This window comes from Lucilia sericata, unplaced genomic scaffold, assembly GCF_015586225.1.
Source record: "Lucilia sericata isolate MDLA Ls3-8-SP2 unplaced genomic scaffold, ASM1558622v1 Contig000626F_arrow, whole genome shotgun sequence".
Taxonomy (NCBI): Eukaryota; Metazoa; Arthropoda; class Insecta; order Diptera; family Calliphoridae; genus Lucilia; species Lucilia sericata.
In genome coordinates this window covers 30017-48971 of record NW_023994632.1, presented here as the reverse complement: position 1 = coordinate 48971, position 18955 = coordinate 30017, and the positions used below count along the sequence as shown (strand labels likewise).

The 18955-nt window shown below is 33.4% G+C and overlaps 1 protein-coding gene across 1 annotated transcript; it reads left to right on the top strand.

Moving 5' to 3' along the window:
* The first annotated feature begins 3701 nt into the window (after positions 1–3701).
* LOC119606824 (ataxin-2 homolog) lies at positions 3702–17976 on the top strand. The gene is made up of 5 exons (XM_037960457.1): positions 3702–4782; positions 13512–13876; positions 13989–16538; positions 17026–17171; positions 17256–17976. Exons 1-5 carry the CDS (start codon positions 4700–4702, stop codon positions 17550–17552), a joined length of 3441 nt encoding a protein of 1146 aa, XP_037816385.1. The 5' UTR covers positions 3702–4699; the 3' UTR covers positions 17553–17976.
* The last annotated feature ends 979 nt before the right edge of the window (positions 17977–18955 follow it).

Here is an 18955-nt window from a genome sequence, read left to right as displayed (position 1 = left end):
TTAAAGTTTAGATTTCAATATTTATATAACGTACTCGATCAAATACTAATAAAGTCGCAAAATAATAAATAAAAAATTATTTATTTTTATACTTAAAATAAATCACAAATTTTTAATCCAAAGTACATGTATAACAAATTAAGAATGTGTAAAAGTGTTAATGAAATTTAGCTATTTTTTGATCGAATACTACAAGTACATACCGTATGGTGCAAGTGTCAATTATTGCCATATTTATTGATAAAATACTTTATTATTTTTTCGCTAGCTATTTGTCAAAATAATTTACAAACTCTAAAAATGAAAAAAGTGTTGCCAAAAAAATAAAACGCAAAATTTACTTTATTGATTAAATATGTATTAATTTTTGCGTTCATAAAGAATTTGTCAATTTTTGCTCAAGTGGAAAAATTTCAATTTAAATTTGATTCAATATTTTTCCATTCCAAGAAAAGTTTATATTTATATTTTTAATAATAATAACAGTATAAAAGAAAAATTATTTTTTTATTTTTTGTTTAAATAAATATTTTTATCGATGTTATTATTTGTTTATTATTATTTTTTATATAAATAATATTTTTTTCTTTTCTGGTCAATAGTGCGGCAAGTTGTTTAAACATGCTTTTTAGATTTATTGGGTTTATAAAACTTAATGTTGGTTTAACGCTTAATTAAGATTAAATGCGCCACTAACTAAAAGCGTTAAAAATTATTATGCCCTATTATTTTTATAAGCAACTAGTCTTTTTACGTAATTTCTATTATTTAAACTAATTTTATAAATTTATTATATTTTTTCTAAACTGATTTCGGTAATAAAGATGGCGAAAGCAGATAAGATTTAATAGGTGTGAATTTACATCATTATCACATAGATAGTTATAAAACTTAAATGTAACTTCCGTAATTCGCTTAGATCAGACTAGATTTGGTTGGTAAGACGTCAATGGTGAGAATTAGAATTATCTGTGGAAATTGTGTATTAAAACACTGATATACATTCTGTGAATGAACCAACTTCCGCTTGGAAGTAGGTGCTGTAGTTAGATTGTCGCAGATTGTCGGAAAATATTGCAGTACCCCCACTACACTAGTCTATAGTGTAGGCTATAGTCTAGCCTATACTCCACTCTATAATCTAGTTTTTAGTCTATTCTATAGTCTAGTTTATAGAGTCTAGTCTATAGTCTAGCCTATACTCCACTCTATAATCTAGTCTTTAGTCTATTCTATAGTCTAGTCTATAGTCTAGTCTATAGTCTAGTCTATAGTCTAGTCTATAGTCTAGTCTATAGTCTAGTCTATAGTCTAGTCTATAGTCTAGTCTATAATCTAGTCTATAGTCTAGTCTAGTCTATAGTCTAGTCTATAGTCTAGTCTATAGTCTATAGTCTAGTCTATAGTCTAGTCTATAGTCTAGTCTATAGTCTAGTCTATAGTCTAGTCTATAGTCTAGTCTATAGTCTAGTCTATAGTCTAGTCTATAGTCTAGTCTATAGTCTAGTCTATAGTCTAGTCTATAGTCTAGTCTATAGTCTAGTCTATAGTCTAGTCTATAGTCTAGTCTATAGTCTAGTCTATAGTCTAGTCTATAGTCTAGTCTATAGTCTAGTCTATAGTCTAGTCTATAGTCTAGTCTATAGTCTAGTCTATAGTCTAGTCTATAGTCTAGTCTATAGTCTAGTCTATAGTCTAGTCTATAGTCTAGTCTATAGTCTAGTCTATAGTCTAGTCTATAGTCTAGTCTATAGTCTAGTCTATAGTCTAGTCTATAGTCTAGTCTATAGTCTAGTCTATAGTCTAGTCTATAGTCTAGTCTATAGTCTAGTCTATAGTCTAGTCTATAGACTAGTCTATAGTCTAGTCTATAGTCTAGTCTATAGACTAGTCTATAGACTAGTCTATAGTCTAGTCTATAGTCTAGTCTATAGACTAGTCTATAGTCTAGTAATAGTCTAGTCTATAGTCTAGTCTATAGTCTAGTCTATAGTCTAGTCTATAGTCTAGTCTATAGTCTAGTCTGTAGTCTAGTCTATAGTCTATTCTATAGTCTAGTCTATAGTCTAGTCTATAGTCTAGTCTATAGTCTAGTCTATAGTCTAGTCTATAGCCTAGTCTAGTCTATAGTCTAGTCTATAGTCTAGATGAAGAAAATTGGTCTAGTCTATAGTCTAGAAGAAGAAAATTGGTCTAGTCTATAGTCTAGTCTATAGTCTAGTCTATAGTGTAGTCTATAGTCTAGTCTATAGTCTAGAAGAAGAAAATTGGTCAATGGTAAAGGCATATTTGCGAAATGCAGAATCTGCTAAAAAGCTGAACACCCTGCGAAGTAGTAATACAATATCTAACAGTTCATCACTGCTGCCAACATATTTCACTTGAATTGAGTGCTGCCACTAATATGAATTTAAAAAAAATACATTACTGGTGAATTACACATTGTACACTCTACTTTTTAATATAAAAAATTTATTAAAATTTGTGCTTTTCTATCGGAGATACAAGCCAATGCAAAATGATCGGATTTGACCCATCTCGACTTATATCTCTGTGTTCTATATTGTATTTTAAATTAATGAATAAATGTTATGCGAAATCATGATATTTTTCAAATTAAAAAAACGATATTTTTCCTATTCATTTGGCAAACCAAATTACCTGATTTTAATTCTAGCGATTATTTTTACATTTCATAACTTTTCTTTGATATGGCACCTCGATGATTCTGATAATCAGGTAGCACTTTTTTACGGTTGTCACGCACAGATCAACGGCGATTCGGTGACTTAACCTAGCCGTTGCAACAAAATAAAAGCCGCCGTAAATTTTGTCAGTGTACGACTACTTGTAAATTCAGAAAAGTAGGTGTGTTATATTTGGATATGCCGAATACTAGTTTAAACTCAATATGAGCATTGGAATACGAACTTTAATGAGAGCTTGGATCAAATAATTCTTCCGTATTTGAAAGAGTGAATCATTGTTAAATTTGCTAGGATTGATTAAAAGTAAACTTTTTTTCGTTAAAGAAGTTATAGGGTTATACGGTTATTTTTATGTCAGTAATGTCAAAGATATTTTCTGATCTTATATAGAGAAAGAGTCAATAATGCATTGGTTCCTACAAAACTTGTTTCTTATAGCAGCATTTTAATGCCAGTAAAAGTTTAGCAAGTTATGGGTACTTATGAACTGATGCTCAAAAAAGTTGATGGACTTATTTCTTATTTGTATAATTAAGATTTAAAAATCGTGTTTCAATCGCGGTACTCATTTCAATTATCAGTCAATTATGATTATTTATTTTCTTAAGGCGCCTTTTTGTTATTTTTATATAATAAAATTTGGTAACATGATTAAGATTAAATAAAATACGCTCATATTATAAACATTAAATAAAATTCTAAAGGGGACTTTATATAAAGATGTGATACGACTTTTCACCTTTGCGACTTTTGAATCATGTTGTTTGATTTCTGAACATATAAACTTGATCTCAGCTAAATTTTATCATGATTGTTGCATAACTAACACTTTATATTTAGTTACATTCTATTTTGGCCTTAATCGATCCTAACACTGTTAAAAAATTTTGTCCAAAATGCTACTATGTGTATCGTTGGTAAATTTTAAAACAGAGTTGAAAACTTAGCCGGCTTACAGTCGTTTTTATGCCGCCGTCAACATTTTTAGTGACAGCCACCGTCTTTAATTTATGTCAGCACAGGTCTACGGTTGTCACGCATATGTGGAATTGCCGAAGTAAAAGTTAAAATAGCAATTAAAAAATTTGTTAAAAAATAATTGTTATCAACTTAAAATTAGCAAATATATAAGAAAAGTAAGTAGTTAACATCGTCACACAAGAAGAAGAACATATTCAGGAAGACAAGCACTTATTACAAAGAATATTACGTGGCGAAAGTTGGTCAAGATTAATTTGGAAGGAAAATCAGTCAGTGCAAAGTGTGTTTGTAAGCAGAACAGCGACAGAGCGTTAGCAGAGGTAGGCGAACGAATAACACTATAAAAAGGAAAGGTGAAAAAAGAAAAACGTGAAAATTTTGCAGCGAAGTTGAAGCCAAAAAAAGAAATAGAAGAATTCACACAGCAAACAAGAAATACCAACAACAACTCACACTGATCAAAGAACAGAGAAAAAGGCAGAATTTATTTCAAAAGGGAAAAACAAAAATAGTCAAAAGAAATTCCAAGAAAAAACACGAAGATAAAATAAACTGCATGAACCCGTAAAATTGAAAAAAAACGAGGGAAAACACACAAGAAACAAAAGAAGTTGAATAAACAAATAAAACAAAAAAAGTACAAGAAAAAAGGAAAAATACAACTAGCGTTGAAATTAACGATTTCTACAAAGAGAAGAAATCAACATTCATCAAACACCACACATTAATGCAGTGAAGTTGGCAAAAAATAAATAAATTTAAAACAAGTTAAAGAAAAAAGTAACAAAAAGCAAAACGAAAGTAATACAAAAAAGCTGGTGTTTTTCGCTACAAAAAGCAAATAAGTTTGTGCAAAAAGCTTAAAAGAAAAAAAAAAAAAAACATAAAAAACCAAGAGGAGGAGGAAACTAAGAAAAACCTTTGTTTGTGCCTAAAAATATTTTGTCTGTTTTCTCGCTGGTTGCAGTCAATAACTTTTTCGTTCCATCAATAAGTAAAGGGAAAACAAAATGAACAACAATAAACGCAAAAATCGCCCCAGTGGTGGTGGCGGAGGAGGCGGTATATCCACTGGTGGTGGTGGTATCTCAAGGTAAGTTTATATTTGCATTGTACGTTTTAAATTTTCGTTATTTTATTTTGTGCATTGCAAGCGCATTTTCATTTCCTTGTTTTACTCGGTTTGGAAATTGTTTTTTTTTTATTTTAATATTTGGTGTTATAACAAATAAATAAATAATTAATAAAATAAAATTTAATACTTTTTCAAAATATTATGTAATTGTAAAAACATGTGTGTGCGTGTGTATCAAAAAGTTTCTTTGGTGGCATTGGAGTTGTGAGTTGTTTTTATTTTTGCCAGTTGGTCAATTTATTTTTTTATCATTTATTTTGTTCCCTTCTTCGTGTGATTTCAAAACGAAGTGTTTTGAATTGAAATAGAAATTTTTTTTTTATAAGATTTGTAACAAGTGTTTATTTTTTTGTTAACTTTTATTTGAAAATTCAAAAATTTTAATACGATTTTTGTAAATTGCAACAAGATATTTACAAATTATAGGTTAAGGTATATAGGTCCCCTTATTCGGGGAAGAACTCTTTATTTTTTTTATGTGGATTATTGATTTACATATTGTTTAGTAAGAGGCTAGGAAATAGGTTCCACCATGAACTAGGAAGCATTTCTAGTAGTAGCACTTGTATACTGCTATTTTTTATCAAGGGCATAAACAGGTTTAATGGAGGAATATAATTCCTTTTCCACTTTTACTTTACTTTAGACTGTATTCTTGTCCAATATTGCTTTCTCTTCTTTCGTTTTACTATTTATGACTATTCTGTCTCATTATACAGTAGTGAACCACTATTGACCACAGCGGACTTCGAGTGGAGTTCTACCTTATGGTATATAACCATTTTAAACCTTTCTACTCACTTAAATCTGACCAACATTTAATTTCCTGTTAAATGATTATATTTTTCCGTAATTCTTATTTATTCTATTAAAAACTTGTGGGCGGGTACAGAGTTTTTCAAATGTCGGGCTTTGGAAAGTATTCAGCTTCCGCGTTGTATAATACACTCATATTTTGGTTGACTCATATGGGCTGTGAGTGTAGTGCTGCATTGATAAACGCGTTTGTCTTGTTGCTGACCATAAAAACAGGATCTATTAAGATAATAGGTATAGCCCAAATTCTGAGGGAGTTTTTGACTTCTTAGTGGTCAAATAATAGGAAAATGTGTTAAAAATGGGAAGACACAACATGAAATATTAACAGACACCTACCATCATCCCTAGTTTGAAATCATAAAATCCTTCTGATTGGACTCCTCTGAAAAAAGATCAGAATGTTACCATGTTATCTTGAAAATTATGGTTTTATATTTACCCTAAGTAACTATGTTTTTAGGTGCAGTATAATTTGGGTTGGTTGCTGATGATTCATAGTATTTGAAAAATTTATAAAACTCATATGAGGCAAACTATTTGCAATTTCATTGAACTTGTTTCAATCAATATATTTCCATCTCTATATGAAAATATACTTTATAGCAAAAATGTAAACTTTAATTTTCAATTTCGTGGAATTGGTTGGTAAAACTCTTAATAAATTGTCTTTCAAATCGTTTTTGTTTTATTGTGGTCCAATTAACAATTAATAATAAAAAAACAAAGCCACAACATTCGAAGAAAGTACGCAATCAATTCATATTGAATAGTAAATATGTATTAAAAAGAGAAGAATCGAAGGATTCCAAATGGTTTTCATTAAGAACGAAGCATTTCGTTTTTGTCTTTACTTGAATACCCCTATTCCTTATAATCATAGATACACTTTTCAAGAAAGTTTGCAAATTTTTAACAAAATCTCGTTAAGCTAATTTCGGTTGACAAAATTATTAAAGAAAACAGGCGGGCTTGTGATTTAATCTATGTATGTATTCAGTTTTTTCTTTGGTGTTACATTAAATAGCTGCTCTATGCCAACAAGATAACCTAGACAACATCGAACGCAAAATTTTTGTAATTCCGGCCAATTTCTGATCTTGAGTTATCACAATTATGTCCTGCGTATTAATTCCTATTGGCGTTTGCCTGGCCTATATTTGAACATAGTAATTTTTCATAAGTAATCGCTTCAATTGTACTTTAATTTGAAATAAAAACTTACGTTTACGTAACTAACTTACAAGTCTTTTAGTTGAAGAAAACAAAATGCATCGTTACTAATAAGATTTATATGGACTTTATATGCATATATCTCTAAAAATATCTTTTATATTATTAGCAGATTGGTGCAATGGCCATATTTTAAAAGTGAACATACTTTTTTGTAACACTTTACATTTGTAAGCCTCATTTCATTACTATTACATAAATCTTAAAGAATATGTATCTTGTATCGTTCGCTTAGTTGTAGTTGTTGTAACAGATTGTCTATGACTGGATGTTCTTTCCTGAAAATATTCAATAAAATTAATTATTATTGGTGTCATGAGATGTTATTGGAAGCTAGAGAAATTGTGCTACATCAGTCGGTCTTAGCCATAGGTCTATGGGTGTTAAATTTGTGGGCCTATGGGGACAGTTAAAAAATGCACTGTATAGTGAGGGCTTGGAACAATTCGTTCTTGGCTCTTTACTGTGCGAGTGTAGAACTAGTTTACCTGGGTAATTGCCTCTTGATTTAAGACTTTATTGCACCTGTAGCCATTAATGCCTTCTTTTATCGCCTTTTTGTGCTATGTCTTCTGTGCGTTTATTATCGACAATCTGTCAACGTCAGGTGGGATAACGTCCTGGATGTAATATAACGCCGAAATTCTGACCGAATGTGTCGAGGGGGAGGATCTGTCAACGTCAGGTGGGGCAACATCCTGGATGTAATATAACGCCGAAATTCTGTCCGAATGTGTTGAGGGGGGATCTTCCATTAAAATTTGATGGTTGGGATAGGATGGCATGCCACCAGGAATTGTCTAGCCTGGTGGTATGTCATACACTGGTTTGCTCGTGTAAGTGATCCATATTTATCATCTTGATGTCTTCCATACTTGCCATTGTGTGTCATTGAGATAAAGGGGTCCATATTGAGGCAGCGTTATTAGCGAGAATGCGATCAATTGCTTTATATGTCGACGTGATTGTTTCCTTATACATGCCCCAGGAGGTGCTAGCGAGAGCTTTTAGTACTTTATTTCGGAATTTCTCTTTATGGTTGATTCTGGTTCACTTAGTTGTTGTTGGGGTCGACAGCCCCAACAACAGATATAATTTTTTCTGGCAAAGTGAGTGTAAAATCAACTTTAGTTAAGGATCGATTTGAAGCTCAAGTATTTTCGAAAATTTTTGCTCTTGATCCAGGCATTTGGATTGAGAATTTTAAAACTATTTAAGAATACTCAATTTTGGTTGATGATTTACAAAAAGTTGTTAAATAAAAAGTGCTACAGTCTCCTAGTAATATTATGTCGATGAAGCACAATCGTTAAATATAACAGAACAGTAACAGAATACAAAGCTCCTGTATATTAAAATAAATATCGTTACCTAACGTGCAAGAGGTCATAATAACACTTCAAAATAAAATAAAAGCTATTGTTTTTATAAACATTACATTTTCTTACATGTATTATATTCAGTAACCAATTAACACATTTGAATAAAATTATGTCGCTAGACATTGTCTATTATATGACTATGACTTTCTTAAGGGTGGAAATGAGTTGAGTCGAATGTTAATAAAGCCGGTGTTTTTTAGTATTCTGATGCAGTGGACCATTATCAAACGAAAAGTTGTTTTCAAATATTTGGTTGTTACGCATGTTGCATTTCAGTTGACGATATGCTTTAATGTTATTTTATAAATGTATGTCTATCTTTTTACTAATTTAACAAGAGAAATACAAAACTAGAAATCCATTTGCTTTAAATGGTTTGTTAATTAGAAAAATACACAAATTAATTCTTGGAAATATAAACAATTTCTTTACTTTTACTTTCCTTTCTTACCTTTTTATTATGACATATTTTGAAAATAACTTAAAAACCGTTTAAACTGTGATTTTCCCAGAAATTTCTTTACAGTTTAGAATTTCCCTGTTCCAAGAAAATAAATAGAATTTAAACATAAAAATGGCAAACAGCAGTATTTTCCTCTAGGAATAAACGCTATATTTTTTGTTTTTGCATTTCAAAATTTATGATTTACCTGTAAATACTAGGGTGATCGATTATTCGACATTTTCCAAAAACCGGTTTTCGAATAGTTTGAATAGTTGACATTTAAAAAAACCGGTTGATATTTTTCAAATACAGAAAAAACCGGTTAACCGGTTTTTCATTATAAATAAAAAAAAATATATTTTAATTTAAAAAACTTAATGTTTATGTTTAAATTTGATTAATAAAACATGGCCCGAAATGATTTTTAACAGATTTACATTATTTCTTTAATATAAAAAAATTAGGAAAAAAGTGGGACACTTCTGTTAAACATAAGGTACTATGTAATCCTAGCTTATTTTAAAAGCCCTGTTTAGGAAATTTGCATAGGCATTCCAACACTTCCATAAAATTTCAGCCGAAAATTAATTATTGTAATTGGAATATAATCTTAAGATTGATAAAATTTTATCAAACAGTTATCAATTTTACAAATACATTTTTTTAATTAATTAGGAAAATCAAAGAAGTTTAACCAAAGGAGCTGTAGAAAAATATACGCTAGTTCCTCGACTCGAATGTTTTTAAAATTTAGACGGGCTGTATTATTATTTACTTAAAAATTTCATTTAAATAATCTTTGAATACAAAGCAAATAAAAGTATTCGAAACCGGTTTTTAAAAACTGAAAAAACCGGGTTATTCGATATTCGAAAAATCAACATTAAGAAAAAACCGACACTGGTAAAGCAGAAAAAACCGGTTTTAAAACCGGTTGAAAAATCGAGTCGATCACCCTAGTAAATACACACATTTTCCTTTAAAATGTTATTTGTTTTTTTAACCTTAACTATTACATACAATTCCTTGCATGTTTTTCTTTTCACAACAATAATAAAATTTTGACCTGACCCAAACTTGACCTGATTTATCGTTAGAGATTAATATTTTGTTTTTAAGAATTTCTTATATTCAGTTTTTTATGTTATTTTTGTACACAAAATTATGATAGTATTCTGTCTAACAAACTGTCCTTCACATAGATAAATTATCAATATCACTTGGTTGAAGTTTTTGTGCTTGTATATAGTGACAATTCTATCATCATCATCACCAAAGCTTTCATTGTAAATAGTATCCATCATTAGAATAGAATAGACCACAAACATGTATACATGTAGTCATATAGTGCTAGAGAATCTTTGTGGCTTTTGTACCCTTATGCATGTGTGGTGAAAAAATCTAAGCAAAAAACAATAGAAAAAAAACTAAAACATATTCACAATAAAAGGCCTAAACAAACCCTCTAAAACACACGTAGACTTAATTGATTTTTAATTTCAATTGACCTTAATTTAAAATGTCTACAATATGCATGTTGATGTTGCTGCTTCTGCTGCTGCTGTTGTTGCTATTTGTACTTTTGTGCACGAGTAGTGCGAGTATCGCTCATAATAATAATTGTTCATTTTATAAATTTTTTCTACATTGTATCTTAACTGCCTGCATTTTACTTACTACTCGCTCGTTCTCCTCCATTCATGCTAACTTGTATTTATTCTATGGTTTTATTTTCATTTATTATTTATTTCTCTTGTAGTTGTTGTTCTGTTCAACATATATTGTAAATATTACTTTGCATAAATAAATAAAAACAAAAAAAGTATAATATTGTATATTTCCTAATACAAAAATCGACGACTAGTCTTACTCATATTAATTTATTTATTCATGTGTGCATTCTTGACTTTGTTTTGTGTATTTATGTGGCCTCATTCTATTTAAAAAAAATGTTTTTTGTTTTTATTTATTTATTTTCTTTTTTTTAAATCTGAGCTTTTTTTCGATTTTAAATATGAAGAGGAAGCTCATGAATTTTGCAAATATCTTGTTTGTCATTTATTTAATTAGATAATGTTTTATTTTGCTTTTAAAATTTCTAGTGAAATTAAAGTACATTTGAAGTGGGAATGATAAATAGATGTATAGAATTACAAATAGGCTACAGTGTTGAAAGAAATAATAGGGAATTTCATTAGTTAAACGCTAAGGTTTCAATAGGTTTGTTGAGTTATCGTATGATTCAAAACGAATCACACTAGTAGAGTCAGTATAATAAAGAGGCCTAAAAAAGCGAGATGCATTTTATTAATTGTAATGATATTTTTTCCCAGAGCAGGGATAAATTTAACTTTCAACATCTCATTTTTAGTACTACCTTCCTATTAAAGACCTTCAAGGTTCCCGTGACAGTCTGGATTCTAACCGCAGATGGTACCAATAATAGGGATAGTTACTCTAAGATCTACAAAAGTCCGGCGTACCAAAGTTCCATCTTATTTGACATTATTAATCCTTTTGAGTTATTCTTATCTAAATTTGTAATGTTTAACCTTTACCAACTAGGAAACCTTAAAATTTTTGTTTTAAAGACTTTGCAATCATCTGGTAATCGATCTGTAGTATGAGTTTTTTTTAAATCTTTCTGGACTTTGAATTCCTTTAGGAGTTTCTATATTAAAAGCAAAATAGTTTGCTATTTAAGCAAGCATTTAGATTGGTAGCTTTCCTACTAGTTTCTGCATTGTGTCGGCTTTGAAAAAAGGAGATCAATTTATTTATTAGCTCTGGCTTATCCTATATGTAAATCGCATCCCTATTCTTTATAATCTGCAAATCGAAGTGAAATTGTGCCGGACAATGGACTGTCAAAGTATCAGTAATCTTAAAAAGAAAGTAAAGAGTATCCAATTGTAATCGCATGCTCATCCGTGATGAACTTATCTGAGAAATTCCAATAAATGTTTTTATTGTCCACTCTTATAGGAGAGAACCATCTGTTACGTCTATCACGAGCCACATTATCGATAGTTTGTCATATGTTTAAGAGATGTCCCATAATCGCGAAACAGTCTTGATGTCTTGTAGACATAGGAGGTTTAGTATTAGTACTTCTTCAGTCAGTTCACCGCAGTTCTTATGGCTCATTGACTACGATTTTTGACAATCTTTTTCACTCTATTTATCCCGGAAAGTTATTTAGTAGCGGAGTCTCACTCGTCCACTGTTGTAATAAAAGTTTACATTGTCGTTTATAAGTGAAGTTGTAGGATGGGTAGAGACTTCTTCATTCGCATTCGGGATAAGATTACCCTTCAGATTGTCAAGCTATTGCAGTTTTCTTTAAACGGGAGTCTTTACGATATTATAGTATAATCTAAGAATATCTCTAAACGAAAAAAAAACGAGATATACATAAGGATAACGCCAATATGGGTCCCTGGACACATTAAGTATGAAGATAAATGTATGACCATTGAATTAGCCAGTACTAGTATTACTATTACAAACTGTAATTTATTTTTCCAATTTGTTTTGGTGGTTTAATGAAACCACCTGTCGAGGTCCACTAGGTCTCTATATAATACTTCCTGCTCGCGCCTCAGCAGAATGCATATAAGAATACTGCTATCATTAATTATGGGACACTGGACAGCGTAGACACTTTGCCAGATCCTGAATATTATGAAGGTATTTCATCTAATCTATTACGGCAGGGACATTCACTGACAGTTGTTGTTGTTGTTGTGGCAGCGACACCTGAAATTACACGTATATATAGTTTAAAAATTATTCCCTACTCTTCTGTGGTGGCCCTTCCGAAGACATGACACTAGGAACTGCTTTGTCAGCATGATGTTATCTTCCGTAACTGAACGCATCTATGTCTCGTCATGCAGGTGTTCTTCAGACGTCATTTGATGCAGCCTGTTACTGTTCTAAGTGGTGCGTTTTGACAGCTTTGTAGCTTCTTCTATTGTGTGTCGCTAACTCTAGGAGTTGTTGTTGTTGTTGTTGTAACAGTTCGACTGTGGCCGATAGTTCTTTCCTGGGGAAAAAAATTTCGGTTGATAAAACAGTCGCTGGATTGACAATCTTTGGCCAAGTATGACTCGGGTCGTTCAGGAGCGAAGATCCAATTGTCGTGGGAACGCTAACTCTAGGAGTCGACACTGGCGCTTCGTTTACCACTGACCGGAGGACATAAGGAGTCTATCAAATGTGACACCAAGAATTTTAGGCTGATTTACAGTCGGGATTTTTTCCGCATTGACTGTCACATCCAGTTCTAGCCCTACTTCCTTTGTCCAAGTGGTAAAGAGAGTTGCTGAGGATTTTGTTGGAGATAGATCTCATAGGTAAAAGTTTATCAAAACTGTTGCCCGTGGCCAATATCGAGCAGTCATCGGCGTAAGATATTATTTGGACGCCGTCTGGGGGTTTTGGGAGATAAAAAACGATAATTTTAATTTGCACAAATTATTAAATTTCAAATGCTTTTCTTAATAAGCAACTTTTTTGTTGTTGTTTACTTTTAATTCCATGAATCATAATTCCACTAAACAAAATATACATACATAAGTATATACATATGTAGATTTGTTGCAGTTATTTGTTATTAAATTGTATTTGCTTTTGTTTTGTTCTGCACCACAACCCGAGAAAATTCAAACAAAACTTTCAATAAAAAATATTTATAAATTTATTTCTCACACATTATTAAAGTCAATGACCTTTAGATTTTTCGCCAATGAATATTTTCCCATATTAATGTTTTGATGTTTAATATAAACAATTTTCTTTATTTCCAGATATTCGAATGATAACAGACAGCCGAATAATAAATCCCGTTCCCAGGCTCAGGGCATTTACAATAATGCATATTTTATGCATGCTGCCACTGCTTTGGTCGGCAATGTTGTACAAATGCGTCTACGTTCGGGTAATGTTTATGAAGGTGTCTTTCGTACTTTCTCACCCAATTTCGATGTGGCTTTGGAATTGCCTGCTTGCATTAAGTTGAGTAAAAATTCACCCGATGAATCGAAATCGGTACCAAATGTTATGATTTTCCCCTACGACACGGTCGTGAGTATTTCAGCAAAAGATTTTGATTCACAGTATGCAACAGGTGGTAATTTCCAAACGGATGCTGCCATTTCGGAGAAATGTAATGGTGAGTTTAAAGTGACCCCTTTTTGGTCTGTTAAATAGCAGAGCTAAATTTGTTGAGATATAAAATAGATTGTTCAGAAATAATATAAAGATGTACTTTACTTACTTTTTAGGTTCACGTTTCGAAGAGAAAGAACTAGAACCCTGGGATCCTTCTGGCATAAATGGCGAAGTTGATATCGTATTAGATGATGCTGCCAATGGTTGGGATCCCCATGACATGTTTCGTAAGAATGAAAATACTTTTGGAGTTCAGTCAACTTTCGACGATTCTCTATCTTCGTATACTGTTCCCTTGGATAAAATCGATTCAGATGAGTTCAAAGAACGTGAAGCTAAAGCTGAAAAATTGGCAGCTGAAATTGAGAATAATCCCGCTTGTAGGGATCGTCTCGATTTAGAGAATGGCGACGAAGAGGCCATGTATGCTGCTGTAGCACGTCCTGATTTAGAGCGTGAACGAGAACGCGAACGTGAGAGAGAACGTGAGCGCGAGAGGGAGCGTGAAAGAGAACGCGATTTGGAGAGAGAAAGAGAACGGGAACGTGAGCGTGAACGCGAGGAAAGAGAAAGAGAGCGCGAAAGAGAGCGCAAGCGTTTCGAACCACCCGTAATGACTGAACGGTACATAACAAAACCGACACGTTCAATTACTGGACCCCCACCGCCTGTTGCTATGTCCTCACAAACTATGGGCTCTTCAGCTCGTGGTGGTGGTCACGGTGGTCATGATCGCGATGATCGTAATGATCGTAACGATCGCATGATGGGCAACAATCAATCATCTGTCTCTTCGATGGGTGGTCAGTCAAACTCTATGCAATCATCTGTCGGCGGTATGACAGGTGGTATGAAGGGTTCTGCTCCACCCTCTTCGCAGATGTCTCAACAAGATGGTGGCAACAAATACCAGGGCGGTAATAACTCCATGATAAAACGCAAACCCAACGCGCCTCTTAACCAGAAAATGGTGCGCAATACACCACCACCCAACAGCGGTGGAGGTTCATCTGGCATGTCCCAAGGAGGAGGTGTCATGTCTCAGGGCGGCAATTCCGCTGGAGGTCAAAAGCAAATCATTTACAATACAATGCCAATGCAAAATCCTCAACAATCACAATCGTCGTATCAGCCTTATACACCAGCTCCAATGCATGGTGGTCCCGCTCCCTATAGAGGTCCCTCGAAAATGAATGGTGATGCTGGCGGCAGAGGAGGTGATGGCAAGCCGTTGCCTCAAAGAGCTATGCGTCAGTATTCGGGTTCTTCATCGAACTCCTCGATGAACTACAACAATGATAATCAAAATCAGGGTAGACACACGCAACATGGTCCACCTCATAGCGGAGGACAAGGTGGCAACAGCAGCTCACCTCCCTTGCAATCAGGTGGTCCTCATGGCATGTCTGGTCCTCCCACAAACCAGCAGCCACCACCTCAGCCACAGAGGCAAATGCGTTCTCGTGAAAATCAATTACAGGATCTAAGACAATTTGGTCAAGATTTCCAATTGGCCAACACGTCACCCTCACCCGGTCCCCCAACTCAGCAGCAGCAGTCTGCTTCCATGTCGTCACAATCACAGCAACACATGAACATTAATAAGGGCCATCAACCACAGCCATCGGTGTCACCGCCTCAACAGCAACCACCCCACTTGCAGCAGCAACAACATGTTAGCGGTCATCCATCGCAACATGTTGCTATGCAGCATGTGCCACAGCAACATCATGCTGGACCACCACAGCAGAGCCAGCAATCACATCATGGAGGACCACCACCACAACAGCAGCAACACTATGTGCCACCACCACATTTGCAGCAGCAACAACAACCCCACGGTCCACCACCACATTTGCAGCAACAACAACAACAGAATTTGCCACCACCCCAACAACAACAGCAGCAGCAACAGACACAAAAACAAATGCAACATGTACCACAACAACATGGCGCAGGACCAGCATCGATGCCGATGCAACATGTGCCACCACCACAGACTCCACAACAACACGTGGCACCACAAACACCACAGCAACACATTATACCCGAACAAACTACACAGGTAACACAAACAAATACTGTCGGCACTTCAACCCAGCCCCAACAGCCCACAACAACACAAAATGTAACACCAACTGGTGCAGGACAAACCAATAGCCAGCAACAACAAACTTCACCACCCGTTGCGGTCGATAATAACACACCCAATCAACAACAACAACAGCAGCAGCAGCAACAACAGCAAACACCCATTACAAAAACAGATGCTGCCGGTACCCCGGTGTCGTCCTCAAACAGTAGCTCTACACCCTCGGATAAAACAACACCACCCTCTAGCAATACATCTTCATCGGGCACAACCGGTACAACTAGTTCGGCCTCGAGTTCAGCACCACTCGTCAAAAAGACACATGTCCTTAATCCCTCAGCTAAGCCTTTTACACCTCGCAGTCCCAGCACTCCAAATCCTTCGCGGCCTCATACACCCCAAACTCCTGTCACTATGACAACCATTTATACACAAGGTGCGCCATTGGCAGCGGCTGGTGGTCAACAGGCATCAATCTATATGATGCCGGGACAACAACCGGCAACAGCTTTTCATGCTCCCGGTCATCCACAGGCCGCCCAACAGCCGCGCATGAGAAGAGGAAATTATGGTAAGTGTCAGCGGTCTTCTTTATGAATTGCATCTGCTCTATTGTTTAATTTTCAATTAAATGTGCAAAAATGCAAGGTATTTTCGAAATTTCGAACTTATTTCGAAGTTTAATTCGATTTAAACCCGAGTTTTTTCCTGGTATACATGAACAATTTTAAGCTTTGAAACGTTTCCAAGTCTGCAACTCGGTTTTGCTAGTTTTCAAGGTATTTTCAAAAATTCGAACTTAAATTCGAATTTTCGAAAATTACTTTAAATATTAAAAGTTGTTGTAGAAATGCCAAATTAGGATAAAAGCCGAGTTTTTTTCGATTTTTTTTTTTTAAATTAGAACTTCGAAAATTTTAAAATTTATTAAAATGAAGGTATTTTCCCACTATATTCGAAATATTGAACTTAATTTCGAATTTTCGCAAATGGCCTTAAAAAGGCGATTTTTAATGAAAACAAATAAATTTTATTTAACTTTTTTAATTTAATTTTAGGACCCATGACACCATCACAAATGCATGCTTCAGCGGCAACAGGTCAACCATTATTGGCCACCGGACCATTGCAAACACAATTCATCTCATATCCACAAACACCACATGCACCACATTTCCAATCGCAGCCTTATGCTCCACCAATGGTAAGTTGTTTTACAAAAAAACGATCAAGTTCTCTTTAAAAAGTAATTTTCATATAATGTGGATCTATCTATTCTCTATTCCAGGTCCGTATGTATGAACCACAACAGTTGCAATTTTTAACACAAACACCACCATCGACTACACCATCGCCGGGTCAACCACATCAAACGTTCCATCCACAGCCACAACCTTCCCCTGCTGGCGGGGGACCACAGCCACCATTTGCCCCACAAACCCAAGCCTCATACCATGTTGTGTGCCCCCTAACAATACATCCCTCACAATTGATGACCAGCCCCTATTATCCAGCAGCGGCGGGGCAACATCCACAACAGTTGCTTCAGCCTCAGCTGATAATGCCACAGCATCCGGCCCAGTAGGGGAAGTTTTTAGGCAAATTGTGTGTTCGTAATTAAAACAAATTTTTATTTCATTATTAACAAAACAAAAAAAAAAAAAAAAACAAATTTTTCATAACAAAGAACATAAACAGAAACCAGAAGTTATAAAAGAAGAAGCAAAAGAAGAAGAAGAAAAAGAAGTCGTTGAAGATGCCGCAGCATTATAAACAAAAAGATCCTTTTGGTTCATAATTATTAAAGAATAGAAACAAAAATGAAGATAAAGCCCATGTTGTCCCTCTTTTTTTAAGTAATTACTTTGTTAAAAACGTCTTTTTTAAAGAAATTTCATTATTTTTTTTCTCATTAAAACAACAACAAAAAAATTATCATAAAAAAAGTGACGTGGTTAATGAAACTTCTGTGAATGTGAATTGTTGCCTGTTTAAAACTTAAAAAAAAACAAAAAGATATAAATAATATTGTGAAAATCACACATTAAAAAAGAAACAAAAACAAAATCAAATGTCCAAATAATTCTTTGCAACAAAGATATTTCCCTAAAAGCTCCCCTATCTCCTCTAAAGGTCCCAACGCCTATTACTTTTACCATATAAATTAAGTCGTAAACTGTTCTATTCTGACTTGTACTCAGTGTTTTTTTTATGAGTTATTTTTTGGTTATTTTGTTCCCCCCTATAGGTAATTTCCTCTCCTCTCCACTCCTCTCTATCTTTCCGTTTTCATGTTTTTTTAAACAGTGAAAGTATTGAAAAATTTGCTCATGTTTAGAATTTGTAATGATTCCTTTACTCCTCAACCACTTTTATTTTCCCACTCCCTGTCTGTCTGTTTTGTTTAATACTTGTTTCATTATTATTATTTTTTTTTGTTTTTCTGTTTTTTTTTTTTCAGTTATTATTTAAATGTTGTCGCAAAATAGTTAAAAGAACCTAAATAAAACATGTCATATAAATTCAATTCTAAACTATAATAACAATTAGAACTTGAATAAGAAAAATTAGATGTACAGGATTTTTATAAATTATTTTCTGTAATTTGTTGTATTGGAAAAATTAGAAAATAGTTGGCATACTTTTAGGCCATTGAAAAATAAATGTTGTATTAATATGTTTTTGGAATATTCTTCAGATATTCGTTTTTTTAAGAATATTTAGTTTGGTCGAAAAAAAATCTTTGTTTTTTAGGTTTTTTCATCAAATTTTAATTATAAATATTGATGTTTTACTTAAAAATTTAATTTAAATAATCCTAAAAGTATGCTGCTTATTTCAAAAGATATCAAGATATAATCCTAAGTTGAACGTTTTTGTAAGAATTGAATCTTTTGAATCTTTTAAAAATATTGAGATTGTTATGAAATTTCTGGAAAATTTTGAAACTTTGTTCTAAAAAACTAGTTCTACGCCTAGAACTGGTTC